Source organism: Malaclemys terrapin, chromosome 9 (assembly GCF_027887155.1).
Source record: "Malaclemys terrapin pileata isolate rMalTer1 chromosome 9, rMalTer1.hap1, whole genome shotgun sequence".
NCBI lineage: Eukaryota > Metazoa > Chordata > Testudines > Emydidae > Malaclemys > Malaclemys terrapin.
Genome location: NC_071513.1, coordinates 47,170,435 through 47,197,838, shown reverse-complemented (window position 1 = coordinate 47,197,838; position 27,404 = coordinate 47,170,435). Strand labels below are relative to the sequence as shown.

The 27,404-nt window shown below is 50.1% G+C and overlaps 1 protein-coding gene across 4 annotated transcripts in view; it reads right to left on the bottom strand.

Moving 5' to 3' along the window:
- Window positions 1-27,404, bottom strand: part of F8 (coagulation factor VIII) — a 92,475-nt gene that overhangs the window by 19,378 nt on the left and 45,693 nt on the right. For 3 of the 4 annotated variants that reach the window (XM_054040166.1, XM_054040169.1, XM_054040167.1), the window contains exons 14-25: window positions 22,170-25,536; window positions 20,752-20,917; window positions 17,137-17,349; window positions 15,717-15,945; window positions 15,282-15,464; window positions 14,187-14,303; window positions 11,818-11,889; window positions 10,594-10,679; window positions 6,150-6,305; window positions 5,467-5,611; window positions 4,457-4,605; window positions 3,198-3,374 (exon numbers count right to left, since the gene is read on the bottom strand). In XM_054040166.1, the coding sequence (XP_053896141.1) occupies window positions 3,198-3,374; window positions 4,457-4,605; window positions 5,467-5,611; window positions 6,150-6,305; window positions 10,594-10,679; window positions 11,818-11,889; window positions 14,187-14,303; window positions 15,282-15,464; window positions 15,717-15,945; window positions 17,137-17,349; window positions 20,752-20,917; window positions 22,170-25,536 (5,060 nt within the window). Of the gene's footprint in view, window positions 1-918; window positions 1,293-3,197; window positions 3,375-4,456; window positions 4,606-5,466; window positions 5,612-6,149; window positions 6,306-10,593; window positions 10,680-11,817; window positions 11,890-14,186; window positions 14,304-15,281; window positions 15,465-15,716; window positions 15,946-17,136; window positions 17,350-20,751; window positions 20,918-22,169; window positions 25,537-27,404 lie in introns of those variants that run through there. The other variant, XM_054040168.1, reaches the window with a different exon arrangement.

Genomic DNA, 27,404 nt, shown 5'->3' with positions numbered 1-27,404 from the left:
TCTTCCTGAGCCTTTGCAATCTCTGAGCAGGCGATAAGAGGGACGGCTGAGGTCTCAAGGTTGATGCAGCTGTATAGGCAAAATGCAACATTTAACAGAGGCAGCATTGTTTATACCAGACAGAGTAATGATTCCCCCCCACACTTAAGGAGTAGAAAAAACACAGGGTCTACACAATAGCATAATTTTCCTGTCTGAAACAGAGCACACATATCCCACGGGAGCCTCAAAATGGTGAGTAAGGGGGACTGATTGTTTCAGGGCTGCACTGTCCTTTGGGTTTCTGTGCCTTGGGGAGAGCCAACAGCTTCAGGGGGCACCTACACTGAACACTGTCCCAGCATTTTCTGCAGGAGTTCGTCCTGGACGATATCTCGCTGCTGAGGGTGACCTGGGAAGCAAGGGAGGGTCTTCTACTGCAATGCGGCTTCCGCCCTGGCCCATATGCAGCTTGCCTGTGTGCAGCAATGGTCCCCCCGCCCCTCGCGGCACTGTGGCGCGGACACGTTAGCCTGGCTGGGACAAGGACCACAGTGGCTCTCCCGATAAACCTGCGCAAGCGCATTGCACACGTTCTGGATGAGACATTCAAGGAGATTACTGAGGCCGATTACCGCGATGTGATAAAGCACATCAATGCACTATTCCGCATCTAGGCATGCATGCCTAACCCTCCTCTCCCAAAGAGCCCGCACCGAAAAAATTCCTTCCCGAAAAAAAAAAAAAACGCTTACCGGGAACCTGTTCTTCTGTTTGTCCTCCACCAAGTACCGGCCGCTGCGACTGGCTACCTTCCTCCTGGCTCAAGAAGAGCTCCTGGCTGCATGGCTCCAGGGATTCCGGGGTGTCTCCATCTGGCCCACCACCATCACTCCCGTTTTCCTCCTCCTCCCTCCCCCCCCCCCACTGGCTCTGAAGTGTCCATGGTGGTGCTCGGAATGGAGGTGGGGTTAACCCCAAGTATCGCATCCAGCTCTTTGTAGAATCGGCAGGTCGCGGGGGGAGCACCTGAGTGGCCGTTTGCATCGCGGGCTTTGCAGTAGGCACTCTGCAGCTCCTTCACTTTAATCCTGCACTGCAGGGCGTCCCGGTCATGGCCCCTTTCCATCATATCCTTTGATACCTTCCCGAAGGTATCGTAATTTCTATGGCAGATGGGACTGTACAGCTTCTTCCCCCCAAACACCAATGAGGTCCAGCAACTCGCCATTGCTCCATGCTGGGGCTCGCTTGGCGCGTGGAAGCATGGTCACCTGGAAAGATTCGCTGATAGCACTCCACGCAACGCCGGGCTGAGCAAACAGGAAGGGGATTTTTAAAATTCCCAGGGAATGTGAAGGGTGGATCACATGGTTGGTTACCTGAGGCCAGGGCAGTAGAGTTTGAACTGATGACCAGAGTGGCTAGAACAGGCATTGTGGGATACTGCCGAATAATTCTGGAGGCCATTCACAGTGCATTGGTGGCCACACCGGTGCCGCAGGGCTGCAGTGGCAGCGCAATACTCACTATTCCTCTTGGGGAGGTGGAGTACATGCAGCGCTGCAACCACGGAGATACAGCACTGCAAATGCCTTGCCAGTGTGGATGGGGAGTGAGTTACAGCGCTGGGGGCGGCTTTACAGTGCTGCAACTCGCAAGTGTAGCCAAGGCCTCAGACTGGTTTGGAAGCCTGTGTGTGTTAGCGAAAGAAAGCCTGCAGGATGACTGGAAAAGCTGTGAATGTGATCCTGGGAGGAAGCTTAGCTCACTGAAGGGTAAGAACCCAATTGTCCAGTATTAAACCAGACAGTCCTGCTTTTTAGGGTATGTCCCACTTCCGCACAGAAAAAAACAGATGTGGTTTTGTTCAGATGGGAGACGCCCATCTGAAGAGCAGTGTGCTCTTAACAATGGCATGTGCCCCGCTGCCCAATGCAGCATGACCTTGTGTGCATGGTGCATCCAAGGTCAAGCCAGTGGGGGTGGGGTCATGCTGGCAGGAGTGGGGGTCATGCCATTCCCAGAAGTACTGGAATGTCCGGTATTTGGGAATGAGTGAGTGGTCCCCTACTGGAGGGGCAGACGTGGGAATTTTACAGCCAAGAAACTGCCTACTGTTGTTTCTTTCTACCTTTTCAGAGAACCAGGACTTTGTGTGCATTCTTGGTACATAAACAGGATTGCACCAAGAACAGTCCTGACACCTAATACCGACTTCTCATCCTAGCAGAAAAACCCCTCTAATTGCTCCATCCAAAGAGACAACATCACAACCCTGGCAGCACATTACTGCCAAGTGGCCCTTGAGTTGCCCCAATGACAAAAGCCCCAGGAGTTGCTGTTGGTTAAATAAAGATACAGAGAGGTTGCCAGCCCCTCTCCAAGTGTGAGCCCAGGAGTACCAGCAGGGCCATCCTTAGGATTTATGAGGCCCTATGCAGTATTATTAAACTGGTGCCCCTATGCCTGACGGCAGCCCGGGCTTGCATGTGTATTTTAGATAAGGGTGGTCTTTTGAAGGATTTATTTAAAAAAATTATATGCCTGAAGATCCAAGCATTTAAGGCTAAAGATGAATACTCAGATTGTGCATCTAAAAATCTATGCAAGGCTTTTTTAGAGATGTGATTTTATAATCTTCAGCAACACACTAATGAAATATTTTTAAAGCAAATTTTAAACTAAGGTCCTGTAGACTAACATGTTCTGAGTAAATATTACAGTAATGCACAACTGTTTTTTCAGTAAATCCAGAAACTGACAATATATACCTGCAAAAAGAACAGGAGTACTTGTGGCACCTTAGAGACTAACAAATTTATTAGAGCATAAGCTTTCGTGGACTACAGCCCACTTCATTGGCAAATGCCTGTTAAATGGCTTCATTACCACTTGAATGGCTCTTTAACAGTTTCAGTGTTGTGCTAATAGGTTTGGCAGGCTGGAAGGCTTTTTCACTTTTAAGTACTAGATCCCTTCCAGAGGAAGACTCACCAGGCTGCAGCAGCCAGCTGTGATGGGAGCCTGCAGGAAGGGTCAGAACAGGGATAGGAAGAGGCGGGAGGGTGGACACTAAGACCTAGGGCCGGGTGCCCCTTATTTTCGGGTGTCCTAGGCAGCATAGCTGCGTATGCCTAAGGACAGCACTGAGTATCAGTGTCTGTGATCCCTTGGGCTTTCCCTGGTCCCCCATGCACCAGCCTGGCTCTGTTTACCTTCTCCTCACCATCCTGGAGAACTGGAGTCCAGTGCGAGCCATCCTGACTGCTGGAGACAGCAAACTCCTTCACAAACATGTTACTGAAGATGTTTTTGGCGCCCTGGGTTACAATTCCAGTGACCCTCATGATCTTCTCAAAGTCCACCTGCAGCCACTCATTGGGGCTGTTCACCTGGGGAATGACACACCAGCCTTCATGACCCCTTTGGAAATACCCACCAGACACGGTGCACACAGTCCCCTCAGCTCTCAATATGTCAGAACTTTTACTTAGGCATGTCCAGTCCCTCCCACTGCTCTAAGAATGTCCTCAGCTCCAGGGAGTGAACAGGCCAAAGCCTTTTCTATGCTGTAACCTTGAACCAAGTTGGTAACCATCTCTGGACATGGTTAGTGCTAAAACTTCAGAACAATCTCAGCTAACCAGGTGTTGCCCTGCTAGACTGGCACATGGCATGCTCCTGGAACCAAGTGAGGACACTTATTTCCTTGTGTGGGTAGGATCTCCTGACAGCGTCTGTGTCACCTGGTTGTCCAGCCCTCCTTCCCAGTCTCTTTGCAGTAGGGCATCCCAAAATGCATTGCTTCATGTGCTCTGCTGAGGCATTGTGGGATAGCTACCCTGATTTTCCCACAGCACCATGATACAAACATGGCACGGAGCATAATTGATGCAGATGCACAAATCCATTGGAGATACATGTGTTGTGAAAAAGGCTGCTGTGTGGACTCAACTCAGCATGGTGTGTTGTAAGCATGGCAGATGAGAGCGTCGCAGTCACAGTTTACTTGTATTGTGGATGGGGTCTAAATGTTCTACAAGGAGCTGCTGGATCCAAAGAGACTTTGAACTCAACTGGCCTCACTCTCAGAGGGGCTGGGGCCCTGCAGGTCCCACTAATGTCAGTGGGCGGGAATGGTGAGTGCTCAACATTTCTGAACATCAGGCCAGGCATCACAGCTCAGGCTAAGTGTACTCACTGTTCCTACTCTCATCTCTGTAGTGCCTCCTGCTGGGAGAGGCCAAAACTGGAGTAGTTATCATCTGTCCCACAGCCAGACCTCCTGCACCCTACCATTCAGAGCCTCCTGCTCAGACTGGAGCAGCTATGATTGACCCACAACTACTGCTCCTCTACCATTCTCCCCAGGGACTCCTGTCGGGAGAGGTGGGGAGTGTGCCAAGTCAGTGCTCTGTCACTAGCTCAGTGCTCCTGCGAGCTGGGAAACCCCCATTTAATGCCTCGTGGTTACCTTTGGCTTCCAGGCATTACTCCTCTCCTGCAGGTTAAGTCGGGCTTGGGAGGGAGCCCAACTGGAGAACATGTTCTCGCTGTAGGAGGAGGCAGAGATCTGCTGGTTGGAGATACTTTTGTTCTCCATTCCTAAGGGCATAGAGCAGCCTGGAAAAGAGTTGAAGCAATAGAAATCAAGATGCCTTCTGGTTGCCCATTACTCACATTTGGTGGCCTACTGGCCAACATATAGGAGGCAGCATCTATTATCACATCAAGACCAGCTGTCACAGTCCTGCTATGCACGTACCTTACCTGGCTATATCTCAGCTTCTGCCGTCCCCCGCCAGCCCAGCTCCCACGTCTCCAGAACAGTCCTGTACATGGGACACACACCCAACACCCAAAGCAGCTCCTGCTCCTTCCAACCTGCTCTCACTGGGGGGGGAGGGAGCTGTTCTCCTTGAGTCACTCAGAAGGAAATGTCCGTTACTCCCCAACATGCCTCACATATCCAGTCCCAGTGTGTGTGGGAGGGAGGACTCCATCCGCTCACCTGCTCCCTATCACTCCCATAGACTGAAATGGCAGTTGACTAAAAACCAAAAGCAAACAGGGTTCCAAGCACAGCCTTAAAACAGGTGAGGATCAGACACTCTTTCTAGGAGGGCGTTCTCAGCATGGCTAACACACCCACCCACAGCCGCTGCATCAGGACCGAGAGCTAGCTCTGTGCTCTTCCCAGGATAGCCATAGCCATCAGCCAATAAGGAGATTTTCAAGCATCAGTTACCTACCAGATGTCACTCCCTCTTCCTGTCCCCCGCAGCTAATCTTGGTGTGTCTGGTGCCAGACCTGCCACCAACGTGGTCTAACCCTGCCAGGCCCTGAGCACCTTTGTCTCTCGCTGAAATCAGCGGGAGTTGATAGTTTAGCACCTGAAGGCCCTTGCCCCCCTCTGATCCAGTGTTAGATTTTAGAGGGCATGAGGAGGAGCTGGAAACAGAGGGCCTCATGGTGGGACTTACTGTTCAGATCACAGCCAATGAGTTCCATGCGCAGAGTGGTCCGAATGCTGTAGTGTGTGGGGTGGAGGCGGATATACCGGGCTATGATTGGCGGGTTGAAACGATTATCTTTCACCTCCGTTGCATCCAAATTCCCAAAGAACACCTGCAGGAAGGGAAGAGATAGGGCCCTGTTACTCCAGCGCATGCAGAAAGAAGAGGACAGAGGTCTACAAAATAAGGAGTGGCAAGGAGACGGTCACTCCAGTCTGGCACTTATTAACCTTACCAGCTTCATAATACAAGGATAAGGGCTCAGTGAAATAAATATGAAACACCATTCAAATGGATACAAAGAAATACTATTATACACAACCCAAAATTAACCTCTGGAACTCACTGCCACATGATGTCACTGAAGAGTAGGTTTACAAATGGTCAGATACTTATATGGACATAAACATCTGCCATGACATGAACTAGGATGCAATTACTGGAGCAATGAATCCTCATGCTTCAGGATATAAACTTATCACCTGCTGGGATTAGGAAGATATTTACCCCAAGATAGCATTGTATGAATTGAAGGGGGTTCAGGTCGCTGCAGAAGACAGGATGCCTGCCTTCATCAAATCCTGTCCTATCAGTCAGTTCTAGAAAGATGCAGCATCCTTTTCAGATCCTACTCTCTCTCCTTTACTCACCATCTGGGAGCTGGTGGCATTTCCCTTGTATCTCTTCCATCTCTCCCCATCAAGGCCATAGAAGATGACGAACTGGGAGATGTAGAGGCTGGAGAGCTTTTGCCGGGCCCCCTGGGTCTGTATGCCGTGAAGGATCATGGGACGCAGCAGATCCACCTACCGAGGGAATACAGAGATTCATTTCCTGTAGGGTGGTTGCCCTTTGGTATCCGCTGCCAACGACAGTGCGACTTGCACATGGGGTTTGACTCCTCCTAGGTTTGGGGTTGGGGAGGAGCTTCCCTCCCTGCTATATTTGGGGAGGGTGTTGCAGAACCCTGGCTCATTGAGCAAGGATAATCTGTCAGGACCAGGCTGGGGTATCCCACACAATCAGTGATTGCAGGGGCCACTGGGAGACCTCAGTCCACCCTCTCATCATCTTCCCCTCTGCTACTCAAACACAACCAACCTTCTGTGATGGCACTGACAGACCCTAAGAAATGTGCCAATCTAACTCTCTACACTCACTCTGCAGCCCCAGTGGCCCCAGTCTCTCACAGCCAGAACGGATATTACCCAGCATTAGGAAAATCACACCCATGAGTATGAAGGGTTGAATGGGGAAAGAGGAGCCTCAAGGGGAAGGGACATGGTCTTCGGTTTAAAAAATCAGGGTAGCGACTCAGGACGCATGCTCTACCAAACCTGTGAGTAACCGTAGGCAAGTCACTTCAAGCCTCGGTTTCCCCATCCATACAATAGGGATAATATACAGGATTGCTAAAAGATTGAATGACTATTTGTGAAGCATTCTGAGATCCTTGGATGGAGCATGCTATAAGAGTATTATTATTGTGTGTGTATTGTCAGGAGATTATCAAAGACACTGTGCTGGCACATTACAGTTTTATTTGCTTTGTTATAATTATCTTAACATGACAGTGACTTTTGTGGGTTTAAATTCCCCTCCACATTTTCACAGCATAGTTTTGGGCATTCAATACAACTGAAAAGGGATGAATTTAACACTGGTAAAAGGAAAGGCTGTTTTTAAAAAAAACAGTAGATCATTAACCTTTGGAACTCATTGCCACAAGATATGATGGAGTCCAAGTGTGTAGCAGGATTGATAAAAGGATTTGACATTTATATTAATATAATAATAAAATTAATACCCAAATTTATATTAGATGGGATAAAATAATATAAGGAATATCAACTTTCAGACTTCAGGGCACAAGTCAACCCCTAACTGATAAGGGTTAGGAAGATTCTTCCCTTATGGCTAGGTTACTCCATAGCTGTCCGGTAGGGGATTTTGCACTTTCCCCTGAAGCAGCTGGTACTGGTCACTATTGGAGACAGGATACTGGACCAGATGGACCGTGGGCCACATCTGGCCTGGTAGTTCCTATGCTCCTGTTTACAAGTGTGGGTTGATCTGGTGTTTATGTGAATCGGGGATGATTAGTGCTGACTAAAGTAGGCTGGCTACGATACTTGTCAAGATTTTAACTATTTAAGCTGGAGGATTGCTCCCATTCTTAGGGCTGGCTGGTGTCCTCACACCCAGGGAGGGGGAGCAGCAGCGCGAATCAGCTGTTTCGCGCGCCGCGGCGGCTCGGGGTCTCCCCCTCCCTCCCAGGCTCTCAAACCTGGGAGGGAGGGGGAGATCCCGAGCAGCCGTTTCGCGCGCCGCTGCTCCCCCTCCCTCCCAGGCTTGGGCGCCTGGGAGGGAGGGGGAGAAGCGGCGCCTGCGCCGCGGCCACTCGGAGTCTCTCCCTCCTTCCCAGGCTCTCAAACCCTGGCAGGGGGGGAGACTCTGAGTGGCCGCAGCGCAGGCGCCCCTTCTCCCCTTCCCTCCCTCCTAGGCTTGAGAGCCTGGGGGGAGGAGTCAGGGCTGGGGATTTGGGGAAGGGGCGGAGTTGAGGCGGGGCTGGGGGTGGGGTAATTAAAGAAGGCGGGGAGCGGCCAAAATTGTTTTTGCTTTGGGCGGCAAAAATCCTAGAGCCGGCCCTGCTCACACACAGCAGTTTGAGCTGAGAATCCACTTTGAGGATTGCAATGTTACAGTGCCAGGGCCGCCCAGAGGGGTGTAAGTGGGGCAATTTGCCCCAGGCCCCGCAGGGCCCCCCACAAGAATGTCGGAGGCTCCCCCTGCCTCCGCCTTTGCCTTCCCCCATCCCCTGGTGCCTCAGCACGCCGCGTCCAGGAGCGGCCCTGGACAGTGTTGCAGCGGTGTGGCTCGGGTGGCACCTGAGGTCCTCCCGCTCGGAGCCGCATGGTAAGGGGGAGGGGCTGCGAGCTCCGGTGGGCCGAGTGGCAGGAGCTCCTGGACGCGGCTCGCTGAGGCGGGGGTAAGCGGCATGGTAAGTGTCTCTGAGCCGGGCACCCCCCGACCCCCAGCTTCGAGCCCAGCCCCTCTGAGCTGGACACGCCCCAACCCCATCCCCCCCCATCCCTAACCCCCAGCTCCGAGACCAGCCCCTCTGAGCTGGGCACCCCCCGACTCCATCCCCCTCCCCCCCAGCCCTGACCTCCAGCTCCGAGACCAGTCCCTCTGAGGCTGACCCCCCCGATCCCTCCCCCAGCCCTGACCCACAGCTCCGAGCTCAGCCCCTCTGAGCTGGCCACCCCCTCCCCCATCCCCCGCGCAGCCCTGACCCCTAGCTCCGAGCCCAGCCCCTCTGAGGCTGACACCCCTCTGACCCCATCCCCCCCACAGCCCTGACCCTCAGCTCTGATCCCAGCCCCTCTGAGCCGGGCACCCCCTGACCCCATCCCCCCACCCGCCCTGACCCCCAGCTCCAAGCCCAGCCCCTCTGAGCTGGGCACCCCTCCCCCCCCAGCCCTGACCCCTAGCTCCGAGCCCAGCCCCTCTGAGCCGGGTACCCCCCGACCCCATCCCCCACAGCCCTGACCCCTAGCTCCGAGCCCAGCCCCTCTGAGGCTGACACCCCCCTGACCCCATCCCCCCCCACAGCCCTGACTCCTAGCTCCGAGCCCAGCCCCTCTGAGCCGGGCACCCCCCGACCCAGAGCCCAGCTCCCCACCCTGCCCTGGGCAACAGTAGTGCCACCCCCAGGCAGCCACAGCCCATTGGCGCCAACCATCACCATCACCCAGCGACAGCCCATTATGTAATTGCAAATGTATACATACCATTAAAGCATTTAATGTTTTTAAATGATGTATTTCATGTATTTTCAAATTATTAAACATTAATTTTTGAATGTATTTCACTGGTTATTTTTTACATTTCCAAATACATGTTACTATAGTATTGCAACTTTTTTTTATGGAAGGGACCCCCAAAATTGCTTTGCCCCAAGCCCCCTGAATCCTCTGGGCGGCCCTGTACAGTGCATCACTTAACCACTGTTATGCGTGTTACATCAATGCAGGAAAATCCACATTAAAAATAAACATGGAGGGCACCTCATCTGTTCTGCTCATTAATAGGAAACCTCTCACCAAAAGGGAATCTGGTATTTTTCTCTCTCTCTGTGTGTAACATGAAATATTCTTGTTTTCTCCATCAGAGGGAGGCAGATACTAGTGACTTCACCAGTCTGCGGGTGAGATGCTAGGCACAAGGTGCAGGAAGGGGATAGGCAGGCGGAGGGGACCCTTTCTGCGGCACTGGGAGTCGCATGCTATTTCTAACTCCAGCAGCACATCCGTCTGGGGACACTGAGGTTAGCTCCAGAGGATGCAGAGCATGCGGCACCAGACACTGAGGTCAGGATGGGAGCGCAGAGTCTGGCAGGAGGGGACAAGTGGGGAAAAGGATAACTTAAACCTGCAGGAAAAAGTGTGTGTGTGTGTGTGTGTGTAGGAGGTTTGGAGGGGTGTGTGTGTGTGTGTAGGGGGTTTGGAAGGGTGTGTGTGTGTGTAGGGTGCTCAGAGGGGCGTGTGTGTGTGTGTGTGTGTGTGTGTGTAGGGGGCTCGGAGGGGCGTGTGTGTGTATGTGTGTGTAGGGGGTTTGGAGGGGCATGTGTGAGTGTAGGGGGTTTGGAGGGGTGTGTGTGTGTGTGTAGGGTGCTCAGAGGTGTGTGTGTGTGTGTACGGTGCTCAGAGGGGCGTGTGTGTGTGTGTGTGTGTGTGTAGAGGGTTTGGAGGGGTGCGTGTGTATGTAAGGGGTTTGGAGGGGTGTGTGTGTGTAGGGGGGTTGGCGGGGTGCGTGCATGCGTGTGTGTGTGTAGGGGTTTTGGAAGGGTGCGCGCGTGTGTGTAGGGAGTTTGGAGAGCGGGGGTGAAACATCCCAGTCTTGCAATGGCCTGAATAGCTTTAGGGCACTGTAGATGCGGTGGTGGGGAAACTAAGGGGCTTTCCCAGACTGAATTGCTCACTGCCTCTTTCTGTAGCCCATCCACAGGGCAAATGACTGGTGCCTGCAGGCATCAGAGGCTATTATTAATTTCACTGAACAATGTCTCCTTCCTCCATAAGTGAAACCTACCTGAATCCAGGAGTTGCCGCTGTCAGTGCTCCAAGCATTGACAGACCCCGAATAATCTAACCGAGCCAGCCTAGGCGCCCACTGACCTGTGGAAGAAGAACACAAGAGAGATGGGGAAGCCATTGGGTGAGTTCACTCACTGACCTGGAAAGACAGGCGTGGTGACTACAGCACCAGCAGCAGAGTCAGAGCACCTCACTCAGTGGGACTGTCTGCCTGCCCCTCACTGTTCAGACCTGGTTCAATGTCAGATGGGAAGTCTGGGCTTAGATTAAAAAGACAGAGTAACACAGAGTCTGGGTAACCTCCACTCAGGCATCTTTGTGTGACAGAGCCCTGCTTCCCACATTTACCCTCTCTTTAACAGTGGCCACCATCCTGCCAAGGGACTGGGTCTCCCCGTGCATCACATGTTGTCTGGACTGTAAAGGGCTGTAGGGAGAAGGGATAGCTCAGTGGTTTGAGCACTGGCCTGCTAAACCCAGGATTGTGAGTTCAATCCTTGAGGGGGCCATTTAGGGATCTAGAACAAAAATCTGTCTGTGACTTGGTCCTGCTTTGAGCAGGGGGTTGGACTAGATGACCTCATGAGGTCCCTTCCAACCCTGATATTCTATGATCTTCTTGTGTAGAGGAAACAAGCATCTTGGCCACACTTCTGCTATAATAATGGCTAATGGATTCTCACTAGACTCCTCTGGGGGCTGGAGGAGGGTGCTCTCAGCTGACAGAAGAGGTGTTCACTGGCCACAGCAGGCAGGGAAAGCTGAACTTGAGACGAAGTAGTGAACTAAGCAGTAAGGATGTTTGAAGGCACCTGTCTATTGCAGATGCCTCATCTAACTGTGGTTGCAATGGAATCATCCCAGGCATAGAAGGTAAGGGATAAAATCACCAAGGCAACGCAATGCAGCATGTTGAGGCCTCTAGGAATCAAGAAAGGGTTTGAAACCCAGTTGAAAGGGGCCAGGGAAGAAGGCATTCTAGAGCTCGGCCCTCAGAGCCAATGGTATGGCCTTTGCCAGCCCCTGTCTGCTCCCACCACAACTCCTTCAATGCCGGGATGGTATCCAGCAGGAGGCAGGAACCACTCCATAAAAAAGGCTTTGTCTCGACTAGGAAAGTTGATTGAGTAGGTCAGGCCTTGCTAGCATGGGTTGGCTAAGCCTGATGAAAAAACTTGACCTTCTTCCTGGTCACAAGGCCAGAAAGTCCAGCACTCACCGTACTGCCCCGATGCTGTGATCTGAGCATCCACAATGTTCCCGGAAGCCAGGCCAAGAGGGTTTTGGCACTCTGCAACAAAGGGGAAGAGAGAGGAAAGAAGATTTATGGGCTAGAAGCTAAGACCTAGGTGAGCCTTCAGTCCTGGACACCGAGTTAGGTTCCTAAGTCTGGCTCGGCACAGCAGCCAAGGAGCCCATACAGCACTGCTTGCTTTGCATGGTGGTGTGTATTTCAAACCACATATTTGCTAGATTCATATCTTGGAGCCTCCCCTGGGGCTGGTGGCCATTGTACTCAAGTGACATCACCTGCCATAAGGGCACTCAGTTAGTGCTGGGCCAGCCTTTCTGAACACAACCCAAGACAAGTGGGGGCTTGTTACAAACCTAGAGGTCAGGCCAGGCTTGCTGAAAGGTGCACCAAGTTCTGTGGGGCTTCATGTGAACCTGGGCCAAGTTTCCAGCCACAGCTTCAAGATTTGGAGAGTAAATCACATCATATCCAGTAGTTTCAACTAGAAACCAGGCCAACTTGGCAGATTCAGTTGAGCATCACTTAACTTCTTGATTCACTGGAACCTGGATTCCAAATTGAAACTCAGGAGGTGGAGACCCATATGAAACAAGACAGACAACGGCTTGTGCCAACACTGGAGAATTCAAATGGCCAAGTTCCCCCCATCTCAGTTCTGACCAGGTCCTGCTATCTGTGACCCACCACCCTGCGCAGCTAGGGTATTGAAAGCATCCCAGGATGGCAATACTCAGAGCCAATGCCACTTCATTGTGCTACAGTGTCGCCATGTGACGATGCAATGCTGCAGATCAATAGTGCTAACAGTCACTGTGCAGTGCAGATATCAAGAAGCATCACAGTGCAGTGACATGACAAGTCTCTCCTGGAAGTTTTGACGGGGGTTGAATTTAAACACAGTGTCAGAGATCTTAAACTCGCTTTAAAGGGAAGATAGAACCATGAACCCTTGCTTTTTGCTAGCACCATAGGGACAATACTAAATACAGCAAGATCAGAGGGGTAGCCATGTTAGTCTGAATCTGTAAAAAGCAACAGAGGGTCCTGTGGCACCTTTAAGACTAACAGAAGTATTGGAGCATAAGCTTTCGTGGGTGAATGCCCACTTCATTACGAAAGCTTATGCTCCAATACTTCTGTTAGTCTTAAGGGTGCCACAGGACCCTCTGTTGCTTTTTTTCAAGATCAGAGAGAACACCTCCACCCAGCCTTAGGTGTTAGTGACCCTAACTGCTACAGCTATCACAGGGGACCCCAAAAGCCTGAACTCAGGTCCTGGCATGTAAGTAAGGTAGGAATTGATTTTCTAGCATTTTAAAAAATTCTTTGCAAATTTTTAAATCTGCCCTTACAGACCCTTGTTCCTGATTTTGACCCTTGTGGGTGATATTAGCTTTTATTATTGGTTTATTAGCCAATCTGGGATGGTAGCTCAGAGAGCCCTCTGATACACTGTCCTCTTGTTGGGTCACTGGTGTGACAACTGTGTTGACAAATGTCTCTTCTGTGTACTGATGTCTGGCTCCCAGGCCTGTTTGTTGCTAGGTAGTTTCTTTTAAACACAAGTTTCTATGAACATTTTGGCTGACACCTCCTATCTTTTAATCAATCCTTTCCTGCTGTTGTGAAACTAGTATTTAAAATGAGGTGGAAACTGATTTACACTCTTGAGCTGGCAAAGACTTTACTGCAATTCCCAACAGATTTTGCACCACTTTACATGGTAAAGAGTGTTACTGAACATGATAACCTGTGGCCAGCCTCTGTGACTCTCGGCAAGGCACTCTTTGTGCCTCAGTTTACCTATCCACAAATGGGTATTTCCCTATTCAGTTAGCCAGCTGGATTGGCACATGCAGTGGTGGTGATATGTCTATGCACATTTTTGTACGTGGCCCATAGCTTCTTAGGGTTTGAAAATCAGGCTGCTGGGGGCAAATTTTTAAAAGTGGTTCAAGCTGGCCTCCAGTTTTGCACTCATAGTCACATGCCCGCATTGGATGGGGGTGTAATTCACTGCAGGTGTGAATGACAGCAGGTAGCTATCCTGCTGTCTCTTCTGTAGGCTTGGTCAGGTGGTTAGATTGTTCAGTGCTGTAACTCTCATTCACCCACAGCTGACTGAGGGTGAAAACTGGTGTGTCCAAGTTTGAGGGCCATGAGGGTAAAATTTTCAAAAGCACCTAAGTGACAGGAGGAGCCTGAGCCCTGTTCTCCAGAGTGCCTTTCTGGACCTGTGAAAATGCTCCCTCCTGCTGTCTAACATGAAATTCTCAGGAGGTGAATGAAGAGTCAGCGAAGGTGACTGTAGAACAAGGAGAAGAGTCACTTACTTGGGTCATACACAAGGAACAGGGCGCTCATTCCAGCCTGCTGGTGCTCTCCAACCTCACACTCCACTCGCCAGATTCCCGGCTGGGAGGGGCGCATTTCCACCGTCCCAAAGACACCTGGGTGAGAAGAAGGGGAGGGACAGCAGAATGAAGGATTATTTCTTTTTAGCAGCTAAAAGAGCAGCCAGTGGGCAGATTGTGCTGCCATGATGCCAATTGCACTGGACAACTCACAGAGTAAAGTACTACCCAAGGGTAGTATGGGTGTCAGGCTGCTTCCTGAGCCTTAACAGCACATTGACTGGGTCAAATTGTTCCCTGGTGTAACTTCAAAGCCAGTGCAGTTAGACAGAAATGAGTTTGGCCCAATAAATGCACTTCAATTTGATACTTAATAATAATTAACAAAAATATGAATTGTTTGTATTACATTGCACTTAGAAGCAGGGGCACCAGAACAGAGAGCCAGGGGGCCATGGCCCCATCACTTTTTACCAGCCATAAAGCTGAGCGACAGGGGTTACAGGGTGGAGAGGAGTGAGTGGGGCGTGGGGTCATGGGGGAAGAGGCAGTGCAGGGGCGGGGGCAGTGTGAGGGCGGGGGCTCACGGACAAGGGACGGTGTGAGGGTGGGGCTTCAGGGGGGAACGGTCGGTGCGGGGGCTGGGCCTGGGGGTAGTACAGCACTGGGATAGGGCAAATGGTTTGGGTGTCTGTGGCTCCCCCCACTTTTAGGGCACTTCCACCACTCATTCCTAGGAGCCCTAGTCATAGACAAGGAGCTCATTGTGCGAAGTGCAGGACAAACAGAACAAGACTCTTCAAAGCCAGTAAGGCATCACCAGCTATCAGCCATTTGGATCCACATCTTTGAGGCAGTGTTGGTTCCAGGGCCTTTTTCTTAGGCTGAGAGGCTCTCATCTATTTAGGTACCCCTTGATGTCAGGTTGGTGCCATGTCCACCCTAATCAGAGTGCATCAGCTGCACTAAGCTAGGTGGGCACTCTTTGGAGTTAGGCTGCTGGCATGCCTGCTTCTCTTGCGTCAGTCCTCTCCAGGAGACAGGTTAGCTCCCAGCACCTGGGTCAACTCTTACCAGGATAGAGGTTGTAGACTCCCATTCGATACTCGTGGTTCGTCCTGATGGCAAACTGTTGCCCGTGAAAATAGACCGAGTGGATGTCCTCAGTGCCGCCTACATTCAGCAGGTACCATCGCACCTTTTGGTGCTGAGCCATCACCAGCCCAGGCAGTGCGTCCATCACGTAACCATTGATAGCTGGAGGAGAAGAGCACACTTGGGACGTTCTGTGGCAGGGGAGTGGTTCAAAGTCTGCAGACAGCAGCAGCCACACTGGACTGGGCTGAGGTCCCTCTTGCTGTTATCCAGGGGATGGGCAAGGAAGGGGATTCTGGAGCCCTTGATCTGGAGCTCTGCTAGTCAGACTGCTGCTGTAACAGCAGCCCCTGCAGAGTTTCCCTCCTACGTGGGCTGGCTGGATAGGGAGGGGAAAGGAGCCGGAGCTCTTACCATGGAAGTAGCTGCTCCTTCTAAAATCAGGATCGTCCGGCTGGATCTGGCAGAGGGGTGGGCAGTTCCTTTCCATGTTCTCGGCGAGATACCAGCTTTTGGTCTCATCGAAGATAGTGAAGAGCAGAGAGAACTCCTGCACCGCCAGCTGCCTCCTGAAGGCAGGGCTCAAGATGCCATGGCGGCAGATAAGCAGCGGCCCAACCAGGCCAGAGTGCAGATCCTTCTCCTAGGAGAGAAAAATAACCAGAGAGTAATGGGAATGTAGAGTCCACACCTAACTTCCACCCCATCCACAATGCCACAATGTGGCTACTCAGAACAACATTAACCACTGTCAGGCAGGACTCTGGAAGCGTGTGCTTCATCCCAGGATGGCTCTCTCTGTGCCTGTCAGACTCCAGCAGCGCCCTATGAGTGCCAACCACAACTCCAGCAGCATGTGCTGCCTCAGCCTAGACAGACAGGTGAAGAGGCTTTGGCTATGAACGCTCCCAACTCACAGCTGAAAAGCCAAGAAATGGAGAGGAGCAAGGCGTGTGCAGAGCCTGGCACTGGGAGTGGGAGAGGCATGCTGGGTTTCAGCAGGGGGCAGAAGCCCCCTCCCTCTCTGATCCCAATCTGACATGGGGGAAGAACGCACACTTAGAATTGCTCTTATTTAATTTATAGTTTTGACTCGCTGGGTTCCCTTCCCAGCTCCGCTGCTGATGCAGTGCCTGACCTCAGGCAAGTCGCTTAGTCCCGCTGTGCCTCAGTTGCCCCACCTGAAACACTTTGGACAATGGTACAGGATATTGTGAGCATTAGTCAGTCTGTGGCTGAGAAGGACCAGATTTTTAAGTCTGACGGCTGCTCTATCCATAGCCTGCACGGGGCCAGTCATAAGGATGCCCCAGACATCCCACCTGCATGACTCTGCACTGCCTAAGGACTCACCAAGGCAGAGGAAGTTTTGTACCTCTGGGTCACACAAGCAGCCAGAGAGGGGCTGAGGATCTGGCCTGTGAAATGTGACCAGGTGGTAGGAAAAGCTTTCTAAGTCCCAGGGTGATTAAGCTCTGGAACAGGCCCCCATGGGAGGTTGTGGGATCCCCATCACTGAAGGTTTTTAAGACCAGGTTGGAAAAACACCTGGTCTAGAGTTCCTTGGTCCTGCAGGGGCTGGACTTGATGACCTATCGAGGTCCCTTCCAGCCCTACGTTTCTATTTCTACACACTCTCAGACCCATTCACAAAAGGCCCGATGAAAGCCCCCATCAATGTGTCACAGAAATATCCTATGCAGTAGTGTCCCAGGCACTAACCCCCTTGGGTCTGCATGGAACAGGGGAGCTGGGATTCTGGCTGAGAGACAGCTGAGGACAGAGATGGCTAGCAGAGAGACCAACAGGTTTCTCATACATGGTTCCCACCTACCAGGTTAACGCTGGAGAAGTAAGCCCAAGCCTTGCAGTCAAACTCATTGACAGTGGGTGCCATCTGGGGCAGCACCTTCCAGGAGTACTCGCGTAGCTCACCAGGCTGCACCACTTCCTGGCTGAATGTGTTGTTTCCCCCCAGGCCTCCTTGGTAGGGCAAGAGGTTGGAATGGAAGGAGTAAGGCCGGGAAGCTAGGTTCTTGAAGCTAACCTGCACCGTGGGAGGAAGAAGCAAAGAGAAGGGTTACATTCCTTATGGGGGGAATCTTGGAGCCAGGGCACTGCCTACACTCCTTCCCTGGATGGGGCACAGGCTATGCCCCATACCCTTCCTGCTGTTGTTCTTTAGTGAAGCTCAGTGAGACAGATCCTAGCCTCAGTTCTGCTTGTGCATCTCTTACTGGAGTCACTGGGAAAGATACATGTGTTTTTATGGGCAGGATGTGTGTTTTCTCCACAGTGCCAGTCAAACACAGGCCAGTCCTTGCCACTGCTTTTTCCCCCAGCTCCAGCCTCTGGCTCCATACTACCTGGTCTTTTCTTCTTCCCCAGTTCAGGGTTGTGCCGCCCCCATTGTATGTGTAAGCAGAGTCTGCATGAGCTCTCCTCTGCCATCTAGTGGTGAGCTGTGGAAAAGCACTTCAGGAGCTGATCTTATTTGCATGGGCACACCCACCCTGCCTAGGTGCTCAGCATGATGTGATTACGGACTAGATGATCTCCTGAGGTCTCTTCCAACTCTAATCTTCTATGATTGCTTGTCCAAACGATGACTTGTGGCTGGTGTTGGATCCCCAGTCTCCTTGTTATTGGGGCAGGAGTAATAAAGGATTGTTATCCTTGTTGTATGAACTGAGGGCTGGAGAACTGTACTTGCATACCCCGATGGAGGGACTCACCCTCAACTGAACGGCACTCGCTAGGCAGGGGACATGGGTTCCAAAACCCAATGAGTTGAGAAAGGGTGTGGGTCTTGTTTGAGGGTCATAAGTACCATTTGACCCTCTCTCTGGTATAACAAATGAGCTAATTTAGACTCAATTGAGTGTCTTATTATGTGCTACAGAGCTGAAATCACTGATACAAGTAGGTATTAGACCTACTTTGGAACAGTGTCTCTATTGCAAGAGACTGCCTAGTGTGCACTAACAGTGAGGCTCCTGCACTAACAGCTGAAATCACTGAGAGCTGTGTTAAGTGGTGGGCCCTGAAGACATCTTGGTGAGTGGCCAGCTGTGTGGCTGGTGGAGAGGACCAGCGCAGAGCCCCTTAGAGAGGTGTGGCAATTGGCTGGCGGGTGATGAGCAAGTGCCTGAGCAGCGGAGTGTGTAAGGTGCCTCCTTATACCCAATTCCGCCCAGGGTGGGAGATGAACTCTGTGGATGAACCTCTGAACTCTGGGGCTGTACTGGCCAAAAGACAGCAATTGTGAGTGGGGTGCAGAGAAGGGATGGGCACGTTAAAGGGACTTTTTGGTTGCTGGACTTAAGAACCTGAGGGGAAAAGGACACTGCCCAACTTACTTGGGGGTGGGTCTTTTGCTCATGGTTTATGTTTATGAACCCTAGTTGTGGGGTTTTCCCAAATTAAGGCTGAGTTACTTCCCTCCTTTTATTAAAAGTTTTTGCTACACTCAGACTCTACTTGTGAGAGGGGAAGTATTTCCTCTTAGAGGCGCCCAGGGGGTGTTGTGTAATTGTCCCAGGTCACTGGGTGGGGGCTCGAGATGATTTTGTGTTGTATTGGTGAAAAGGAACCCCTAGATACTGAACCTGGCCCTTGCTGCTGCTGGCTTCACCTGGCAGAAGGATTACATATGCTAAGAATTTCCCTCTTCCTTGATACATATGATGAGTACAGGTCTCATCCACACTGGACTGGGGGGTGTCTTTGGACTCAGTTTCAGCCAGTCAGCAAGAATGGACCCCAGCCTGGGTCCCAGCTTTGCACACTGCCCAGCCAAACTCGCAGTATCACCCAGCTCAGCTGGAGCTGTGTGGGAAAAGTGGCCTTGTCTGCATGAGCAAGGTGTGAACTGAAGGTGATTCAGTTTCAAACGCTTTTGTGGATGCTGTTATTTGGGTTTTGCTTGAGTCCAGTTGGGACAAGTTGATGCTAAACTGAAATAGGCCCCTCTTAAACCAAAATAAGAGTGTCCACACAGGAGTCTCACTAAATAGATAGGTTTAGCAATCTATTAAACTGATGCTACTTGCCCATGTAGGCAAGGCCTGAGTTTATACACGGTTCCTCAGTTTGGTCCCCTGCTCTTTAGGGAGGATGAATCAGAGCCTGATTGCACTTGGGGACTTGTGTGTCCCCAATGGGAGCCATTCTGAATCCCAGTTAGCTTTCTTCCCTTCCCTGCTCCTTCTGCCTTTTCAGAGGCTCTTTCCCTGAAGTGCCATGTGGTGTTTCTACAGAGACTGCTCTTGTGATCAGGAGACCCTCATCTGTGACCTGGATCTGCTAAATGACCTTGGCTGAGTCACTTCACTGCTCTGTGCCTCGGTTTCCCCTCCCAGCCTTTGTCTATGTGCATTGTGAGCTCTTCAGAGCAGGGACCATCTCTAGCTATCAGTCAGAGCGTCACAAGGGGGCCCTGATCTTAGCAGGGGCCTCAGCGTACCACAGCCCACCTCCTCACAGATATCTAGGTGCTGATCAATGGGAGTTAGGTGCCTGAATACCTTAGAGGAGCTGGGACTGTGTTGGCATAAATAATAATGCCCCACAGAATATCCTTGCATTGTCAGCACAATGAGAGCCAACACACCCAAGGAACTGCAGGAGAGTAAAGTGAATGTGACAGATCTCAGCCATGGCCCTTGATTGGCAGTTTTCTAACTCCACCCTATGGTGCAAGATAGGCCTTTGGTGCTAACAGGTCCCGGCACAAGAGGTAGCAGTGTTGGTGTCACTAGGCATAGCTACCAGGTAACTCAGGGGAGTGGAAGGCCAGAAGAGCCGATTAAACTCCTTTGCTCTGGGTCTAAGTGAGACACAGTGACTCCATCTTGAGAACTTTCACCTACTTCTATGCTAACTGCTTACATGCTGAAGCAGAAATGTAAGAGTCAGCTTTTCTAGCAGACAGCTGTAATTTTGTTCACACTAGCAAAACTTGTAGTAATAATGCAGGGGAAAAGGGGGAGGGAAAGACTGCGTAAGACTGCGTGCGCATGAATCTACAAGGCCATAGATAAGAATACAAATGAAAACTGTTCTAATAAGCCACAATGTGTGTCTGCTGTAACTGCTAGAAAAGGAAGGGGTGGGAGGGGTAAGAGGGAGTAACAAACAAAGGCTTACACAAAAACTGTTTAAAATATAAAATGAAACGTGCTAATATGTGCTGCGCTTGATTTAAGATGTGTTGGTCTCCTAGTGCCTATTCAGAGCTCTTGAATAAAGTTAGTTTTGCTTCTCCACACCTGGTGTGTCTATTAGTGCGAAGCACACCGGGCAACGAACCTGCTGTTTGCCTCCTCGGGCCCATCTGGGCCGGCAACAGCAGGAAGACCCACCTAGAACTAAAGAGGGGCAGCTTTGCACTGGGAACGTCCTAACTCCTTTTAAGGAAATGGGGATTTTCCTTTTTAGTCTGACTCACCATTATGACATCATCAACTTCCGCCCTGATGTATGGCCCCAGAATTCCCAAGTGCTCGTCCAGCTCCCCACGTGCCAGCGGCTGGGTGAAAGAGTTGTCCAGGTACCCTCGGAACACCACTTTCTTGTACGGCTGGAAGGGCTTCCTCCAGCCCCTACTTGGGCCCCTGCAAGAACAAGAAAGGACCACACCCTCTGTGGGAAGGCACCAGCCAGGCTTGCTGAGTGGAAGGCTTGAGGCATGGACATTGGAATCTGGGCTCTAATGCCTCTCTCCACCCTGACTCCCATCACAGCTCTAGTCCCTCGGCTAACTCCCCAAACGAGCACCTCCATTGGCATTGTGATCTCACTACATACCTGCTCAGGAAGAGAGTCTGAATGTAGAGCCAAGCCAGGAGCCACCACAGGGCTCTGACTGGCATTCAAGAGGCAAAGCATGAGCTGACTGACAGTGATCTATGTAGCTGCCAAGACATGGCAGTAGAGCCCTGCAAATCTGTGGCTATCTGCTTTATATCCACGGACTGTTTTGCAGATACAAATTGTATCAGCACGGGGCTCTACATGTCGGGATATTCTCTCTGGTGCAGCTCTTCTTTGACTGGAATCCATTCAGAAGGTACAGTCAGGTACTTACAGAAGCTCCAGCCTTCGCTGTCTTGGACCCTCTCTAGGTTCTGAGTGTTTAGTGCTCATAGCCATGCTGGAGAGCAATCCAAGTGGGGTAACATTCAGACTGAGAGCAGAGGTGGTAGCTGAGAGTACCCCTATCTTCATCTCGCAGGTGATTCTCTGGCCCCTCCTCTGAGTCATGTTTTGGACATGGCTGTGGCCAACTCAGCAGCCACACAGCACTCAACAGAGGATGCTCCCTTTGGCGTCCCCCAGCAGTGTGGACAAACTGTCAAGTAGGGGACTAATCATAGACCAATGTGATGCTCATTCCTCTCCTACATCTCCTTAGTATTGCCAGGTCTATAGGAAGCCAATAACTAAGTCTGCGGCTCCAACTCCTGCCCCTCACCTGGTACGGCAAACTGATACTGCAAACCACCGGGAAGACACATTAGAGCCAGAATCTTTGGGATCAAGCTAGGGAGGACGTGAATTCCTCAACAAAGCGGAGCAGCAGGTAGCAGGGCAGAGTTCAGCTGACTGCCGCCAGCTAGGCTGCTACACTTGGAAGGAAGATCAAGGACTCAAGAGGAAGACAAGACTCTATTGGGGTGGAGCATCATGAATAGGACAGGCTGGGCTGGAACTCGGTGTCTGTCTCGTGGTGGGGCCTGTACCCTGGATGGATCTCTAAGCCTTTTCTGGCTTTGTTCATCCATGCTGCTCCGTAGAAGGGAAAGCAATCACTAGGGTGGGAAAGATGCCTCATGCAAGGGGAAGGATGTGTCTGGTAAAACTTACTTCACTTTTAGAAAGTGTTGGGGTCTCTGGCTCTCATATTCCCACAGAACTTCGACAGCTGCAATGAAATACTGCTGGACCCTCCCAGTGAAGGTGCGCAGATCTTGGTCCTCCTCCCCATAGATGTCAAACTCATCAGTGTCTCCCTTGGATTTGCTGTAGTCATCATAGTCTGATTTTTCCTTCTGGGGCATTGAGATGTTGGACTTGACCATGTTGTTTAGGGCATTGGGTTCTCTAGGGGTGTCAAAATATTCCTCAGATCCAGGAGTGGAGCTCCTGCTCTTTGCTTTGCTGATGCTTTCCCTGCTGCTCGGTGTCCCATCTACCCCCTGCACCTCCTCCTTCCATTCTGGTGTCTGTATTTTACTACCTGAGAGGGGAATGGCATCTTCCTTTTTAAACACTTGATTTTCTTGGTGGCTGTGTTTCAGCTTCCATTGGTCCCCTTTAAGGGTCTGGTTGAGAGCCATGCCATCTTGGGGAAGTGGATAGTTTCCTTTGGAGGCCTGTTTTGTCAGGATCTCTGAGGCCTCTTTGCTTGCTGGAAAATCCTTAGATTCAGTTCCTAATACTTGGTCCTTAACGGCACTAGATTTGAGCTCCTGCTGCAGTTTACCGAAGATCCATGTTTCCTTCAGCTCCAGCTGGTTCAAGGTGCTCACTTCCCCATCTGTCACGTTTCCCTTGGGCTGCAAGCTCAAACGTGCCTCCCAATCAACACCCCTTTTACGCTGCATTGCAGTTACTGCAGGTGACTCAATTCCACTCACTTGCCCCACAACCTGTGTTGAGATGGGGACCATACTCGTTATTTGCTCTTCTGTGGATGCAGTGGGCTTTGTGTCTGCCTCAGTTCCTACCTCCTGTTCCTTTCTGGTAGTTTTCTCACTTGAATAGGCAGAGGTAGCACTAGTTTTCTCCTCCTCTGACTCTTCCACCATCAGAAAGGAGTTACCTCCTCTCTGAGTTGTATCACTTTCACCTTGGTTGTCATAGTGTCCCTCTACTGCTGGTAGCTCATGACTGCTGGCATGGTATGGAAGAGTAGCTGACACACCCCTGATATATCCTGTGGGCTTATCAGTGCCAGTTGCTTCATGATCTCTTGCTGTTGTGTCTACCAAGAGTGGCCTAGCAGCAAGGGGGTTTGCTCTGTCATTGTAACTTATCTTGATAGTGCCTCTGAGCACAGCTCCGATTCCTCCTGTATGTTTGCCAGAGTTATGCCTTCCCTTCAATGCTCTGGCTTTATCCTCCAGTCCTTGCTGCACCTCTGTTTCTTCCAGTGAAGTTCCATGTGATTCCAGGGACCTCTTTTTTACATAAGTGCTGCATCCTTGAGAGTTTTGATCACAGGGCTTGTCAGCTGTCCTTTGCACTAGCTTCCCAGGGGTCCGGCTGTCCAAGTCCAGCTCCATTCTCTTACCTTTATGGAGTGTTCCTTCTTTGTCTGATGAACTGGCCTCCAGGAGACCTGTACCATTTATCAAGTCCACTAGCTCTGCTGGAGGTACTTTCCTGTTGAGATAAACTTCCTCATTATCTAATAAGCTGTTGTCTTCATTTGTTGGCCCATCTAAACTTAGCGCAGTAACCTTGTGTTTCAGAAATGTGTCTTTGCTGCTTTGTAAAGGGGCCTTTTCGAACTGCCTCTCATTAGCCATAACATTTAATTTGAGTAAGTCAACGTTCTCCATTTCAAACATTTCCTCACTTTCTGTAGCTTCTTGAAACTTTGTCCCAATTAATTGATTGCTTTTTTGTGTAGTAACATAGCTGGTGGCAAAAATGTCATTGCGGCCCAGAAATGTTTTTTTTAGAAGGCTTGTACCATTGGTAAGTTTATCTGGGGCTAGCCTGATGCTACTTTCTGCAGACAAGGAGTGTTCTACACTTGAAAGACCCAGACCATCACCAGATTTATCCTGTCCTGTCTCATGGTCCAATGGACGGTTTTCTGCAAGCCTCAGATCTGCTGTATCATAGGTATCTAAGAGTGCAATGTTAGTCCTACCAAGGAGAAGATCTTTCTGATGTGGTGCAGGGGTCCTTTGAATTCCTGTATCATTTGAAGACTTCTCTACCGTCTTTTCAAAGAATACTTCTCCATTTGTAGCCGATGTGTTCTCCTGAAGCATGGTACCATATGCTGGGCTATTTAACTTTCCTTCTTGAGAAGTTTCATAAAAACCCAGTGAAGCCTCTTCTTGAATCCTGGTGTCATTTTCTAACCTAGTGTCTAGTTGTATTGGTGCACGATTGCTTTTAAGAAATGCTTTCCCACTGTTCACAAAGGTGATGACATGTATACTTGTGTTATCTGCTGACTTGTCTAATGATGCTGAAGTACTATTCCCTTTAAGGAAAGTGTTATCATTAGTTGATGAAGTCATTTCTGTAGCTATTGTATCATTCCATGGTATGTGTGGCTTTAAAGATGTAATATTCAATTCTAGAGGCATTTCTTCATCATGTAATGGAATCCTTTCTTGAAACCTAGAATCATGTTTTGAGTCATTCAGTTGCAGTGAACTATCATTCCCTTGAAGACCAGTTTCGTCAGCATTAAAGGAAGGTTCCTGATGGCCCATCACATGTGCTGACTCTTTTAATTGTGCCAAAGTAACATTCCCTTTAAGAAATTTTTCTAAGTTGGCCAATGGAGCAGTTAGTTGGAACATCACATCGTCTACTGACTTGTGCAGCTCTAAATTCTCTTTAGCCATCTCTACAGCTTGAATTGGTCTACGCTTTCCAAGGAAGAGAGTATCTCCTTCTGGATATGAGCCAGATGCTGCAGCTCTTGCTAAACTTGTGTTATGATGGACCACTTCACTTAAGCCTGTTGAGTTTCCTTCAGGAGAAGGGTGTCCAAATCCTTGGTCAGGGCTGATCATTTCTGACAATCCTGCCTCTTCTGAGAAGGAATCATAAGATATTGGCTCAAAGCTAGTCTCTGTTTGAGAAGATAGGGAAAGGCCATGTAGATCGGACAGCACTGATGTACTGTTGGAAGAGGGGTCCATGGAATTCTTCCTGCTGTTTTGAAGTCTGTTATTGAATTTGAGGGGCTGGCTGGGTTTTCTCAAGCAGGGTGTTAGCTGGAGGTTGAGCGTCTCTGTTTCCTTTTTGGAAGAAGTGACATTATGATGCTTTTTCAGACATAGCCTGCGCCATCTCTTATTCTTGGGGAAGCCCCTAGGTTGAAGGACATTGCCCTCATTTGTCAAGTAATCCGGTATCAAATCATAATCTTCCCCATAGGAATACAGTTCTGGATCAGTGTTGCACTTGGAGACTGTGAACTTTGCCCACATTCCTCTGTCTCTGAAGTCAGGATTCAGGCATGTCAGCATCCATACGCCTATCCCAGGAAAGGACAAAAGAACAGTGTTAGTCCAACATACCAGGAAATCTCAAGAGTTATCACCCAGCTGGTGCTCCCTCATTAGCAAGCTCTGTATTTTAAGAATGTTTCTGACATAAGCCAATGACATTCTTGTTTCCATTCCCACTGAAATCTATCACACACTGGGTTCACCTGTCATGCATGTCTCCGTGTGCTGCAACATTTCTGGCAGTGTTTAGAATTAACCCCGGCAAGGATTTTTAACTGCTTTAATGCTCCCTAACAAACCTAATGAATTGACTGCATCCCTGGTACCATCACCTTTACCTGGTATGTCCCCACAATGGGTTCAGTGGAGAGTAGCTATGAAGTGGTTAATACAATGGCTGCAACTTTACATGTAGGTGCCAGTGGGATTCCAGAATCAACCCATCAAAGGTTTGGTTGGTGCTGTCAGATACACTATACTGGTTCTATGGTATAATGGTCAGCATTCTGGACTTTGAATCCAGTCATCTGAGTTCACAAATTTCAGAAGAGCCAATACTTGGTTGGTTGTCCATGGGTGGCAGTGGATTCTCCATCACTGGCAATTTTTAAATCAAGACCGGCAGTTTTTCTAAAAGCTCTGCTCTATTTCAAACAGGAATATTATGGGGCAGTTCTCTGGCCTATGTTCTGCAGGAGGACCTTTGAATCTATGAACCTATGGTGCAGAATGTCTTCTGCATATGCTGATCTCCTGAGTCCCAGTCACCATTTCTCTCCTGCTCAAGTTAAAAGAAATCAAAGCCCCTCTATCACAAAGTCCCTCTTCCCACCCCCCTGCTCTGACCAGCTCATTCCTTCCTGGTCAACTCTGAACAGCCAAGACCGGATACAATAACAATAATCTACATTTAGATTATTCTAATAGAGATTTAAATAATTCTCCCCATGAACTGTTGATTTCTGGGTTCCCTCCCCCCTCCTTCACTAGAGAGGACAGGGCCTTCTCTTGCTTTGGGGGGCTGTGCTGGTCCTGGTCACCAAATAGGCTGGTGCCGTTCACCCGTTCTAAATTCACTTACATAAATACAATTATGCCACTTTCTTATTCTCTCCAGGGTGGGCAAAGGGCCAAGGGTTAAAGCCACAAGCACAACTCTGAGTGACCAGTGCCCATGTGGCTGTTTCAAATCAGAAATAGGAAAAAGCTCAAGGGAAGCTGGCATTGATTTCACAGCACACTGGCATCATAACAGGCCTGACCCAACTCCCATAAAAGTTGGTGACTAGACTCCCCGGGCCGCTGGGAGTGTCTGATCCAGTGAGTGTGACAGGCAGGTTAGGGATGAGGAAGAAGAAAGGCCACCAGGTAAACTCTGAGATTAAACGACTGAGTTAAATATGTGGGCTGAGATTGAGCTAATTCCCTACAGGATGTGGAAACTGGGTTGTCATTCATTCCAATGGAACCTGGGCGCACACACCTTAGTGTGGCTTTGGCAATCTCAGCCATGATCCATGATGGGGATTATAGTTACTACATTCAAGCTGTTCAGTGACTTGTTTTAACGGCTCAGCAGACACACTGACAGATGAAATGTACATGGAGGAAACTGGACTACAGCGCTGAGATACACCAGATGCTAAGGGGTGCCAAATGGAATTAGGCTCATTCCACAGAACTGTCCCCAGCAGTGTTTCCATCCTTCACTAAGGGTATGTCTACACTACGAAATTAGGTCGAATTAATAGAAGCCGGTTTTATAGAAATCGGTTGTATACAGCTGATTTTGTGTGTCCCCACATTAAGTGCTCTAGTCGGCGGACCGCGTCCACAGTACCGAGGCTAGCGTCGACTTCCGGAGCATTACACTATGGGTAGCTATCCCACAGTT